Here is a 2540-nt window from a genome sequence, read left to right as displayed (position 1 = left end):
CGATCTGCATGGCGACCAGTTGCGAATCTGTCAAGACTTCAAGGATTTGTGCTCCAGCTTCGAACGCCAATTCCAAGCCTAAGACTACGGCCTCGTACTCGGCTTCGTTGTTTGTGGTAAGGAAAGATAACCGCACGACAACTTCAATCTCGATGCCTCCTGGTCCTTCAATCAGTATCCCTGCTCCTCCTTTGTTGGTGTTGGAGGATCCATCGACATGTAGCATCCAAATCCCCGGGTCCTCGGACGCACCCGATATTTCTATCATGAAGTCAGCTAGGATCTGAGCTTTTTCTGTTGTTCTGCTTTGGTAGCTAATGTCGAACTCTCCTAGTTCGACCGCCCACTTTATCATTCTACCCGAGACCTCGGTCGTGATAGGATACTTCGGAGGGGATGATTCGTCATTACCACTATTTTATGCGACTGAAAATACGGTCGCAACTTCCTAGCGGTCACAACAACAGCTAACGCTAATTTTTCGATCTCGGTATATTTCGTCTCTGCTCCTTGCAACATTCGGCTCACGTAATATACTGGATTCTGAATTTTATTTTCTTCTTTTATTAGCATCGAACTTACAGCGTTGTCTGAAACCGCCAAGTAAAGGTACAATGTGTCTCCTTTCGGATTTGCTAAAAGAGGTGGAGACTTCAAATAATTTTTCAATTCTTGGAAGGCTCGTTCACATTCATCGGTCCACTCAAACCCTTTCACTTTTTTCAGTATCTTAAAGAAATGTAAATTGCGATCGGCAGATCTAGAAATAAAGCGATTAAGGGAAGCGATTCTACCTGTCAGTTTCTGGACTTCTTTGAGGGATGTGGGTGACTTCAGTTTCAATATGGCCTCAATCTTCTCCGGGTTCGCCTCTATTCCCCTCTCGCTGACCATGTAACCCAGAAATTTTCCTCCACCAATATCGAATGTACATTTATTCGGATTGAGCTTCATCCCATACTCTCTCATGATCGCGAAAGTTGCCTTCAAGTGTTCCAAGTGTTCTTCTAGCTTCTGACTCTTGACGAGCATGTCGTCCACGTACACCTCCATGGTCTTCCCGATTTGTTGAGCAAACATTTTGTTTACTAATCTCTGGTAGGTTGCCCCTGCGTTTTTCAACCCAAAAGGCATGACATTATAACAAAAAATACCTCAATCGGTCACAAAGGATGTTTTTACGCGATCTTCCGTTGCCATGTAAATTTGGTGGTATCCTTGGTACGCGTCCATCATAGAGAAGACTTCGTATCCCACAGTAGAGTCCACCAGAATGTCGATCCTCGGCAACGGGTAAGGATCCTTTGGGCATGCCTTATTTAGATCTGTGAAATCGGTACACATTCTCCACTTGCCAGTTGCTTTCGGTACCAACACCACATTGGCTAACCAGTCAGTGTATTGAAACTCAGACACGTACCCCGCTCTTAGCAGCTTATTTACTTCTTCCTCGATGATGCTGATTTTTTCTCCTCCAAAAGTTCGTTTCTTTTGTTGAACAGGTCGAACAGATGGGTCGACATTCAACCTATGTACTATTACTTCCGGGTTTATGCCTCTGAAGTCCGACGGGTCCCATGCGAACATATCAATGTTGCTCCTCAGGAACGCGATCATGACACCTTCGAATTTTTCCAAGTTGGATCCGATTTTTGTTGTCTTCGAAGGGTCTCCTTGTATCAATTCAATCTCCTTATGTCCGACAGGCTCTAATCGCCTAGCCTTCAGTGCATGCCATTCTGCCTTGTTCGCTTCTTGAAACTTCCTTTTTTCTTTCTTTTCACCCTTTTCCAGGGACAAGTTGTAGCACCTCTTCGCTTCGATCTGATTGCACACGACTTCCCCTATCTCATGCTGGGTAGGGAACTTCATCTTGAGGTGGTACGTTGATATTATCGCCCTGAAAGAGTTAAGCCCGGGTCTCCCCAGGATAACATTATAAGCAAATGGTATGTCAACTACGAGAAATTTTACCATTAGTGTTTTGCGTTTCGGCTCTTCTCCAATGGATACGGGTAGGTCCACTATTCCCAACGATGCGACCTTGCCTCCTCCAAAGCCAACCAATGGAGTACTTGCCGGCTCCATCTTTATGTCTTCGAGCCCCATCTTACTCAGCACGTCTTTGAATATTATATCTACTGAGCTCCCATTGTCTATCAGCACCTTATGGACTGTAAAATTCGCGATGTCCATCTTTATTACCATGGGGTCATTATCCACCCTAATTCTCTCTCCAGCATCTCGATCACTGAACACGATCTCAGGGTTGCTAGGCACGTTCACCATTTATCTGCGCCTCTCCGTTCTACTCTCTCTTTCGAACCTCTTTCTTGCTCTTCTCGACCATCCTTCCGATCCCCCAGCTATTGTATGGATAACGCTTTTTACAGGCGCATTCTCCCTTAAATTCCGATCACCTCTTTCTGTTGCTCAATTTGGCTTTCTGTCCCTACTTCTCGACCTACTTCGTCGATCATTTCCTTTTCTTTCAAAGTTGTGAAGGTTTTGACTTCTGAAATAACCTTGTCGAACCAGCT

General features: G+C 45.0%; 1 protein-coding gene across 1 annotated transcript; it reads right to left on the bottom strand.

The window, feature by feature from the left end:
- Window positions 1-1155: 1155 nt before the first annotated feature.
- Window positions 1156-2289, bottom strand: LOC148789447 (uncharacterized). Its single transcript, XM_088883092.1, has one exon. The coding sequence runs from the start codon at window positions 2287-2289 to the stop codon at window positions 1156-1158; it is 1134 nt and encodes a 377-aa protein (XP_088739218.1).
- Window positions 2290-2540: the final 251 nt, after the last annotated feature.

The sequence above is a fragment of the Sesamum indicum genome, linkage group LG1 (genome assembly GCF_026168435.1).
Source record: "Sesamum indicum cultivar Baizhima isolate 11 linkage group LG1, ASM2616843v1, whole genome shotgun sequence".
Lineage (NCBI taxonomy): Eukaryota > Viridiplantae > Streptophyta > Magnoliopsida > Lamiales > Pedaliaceae > Sesamum > Sesamum indicum.
Note: the sequence above shows the minus strand (reverse complement) of the source record. Positions and strands in the feature narration are given on the sequence as shown.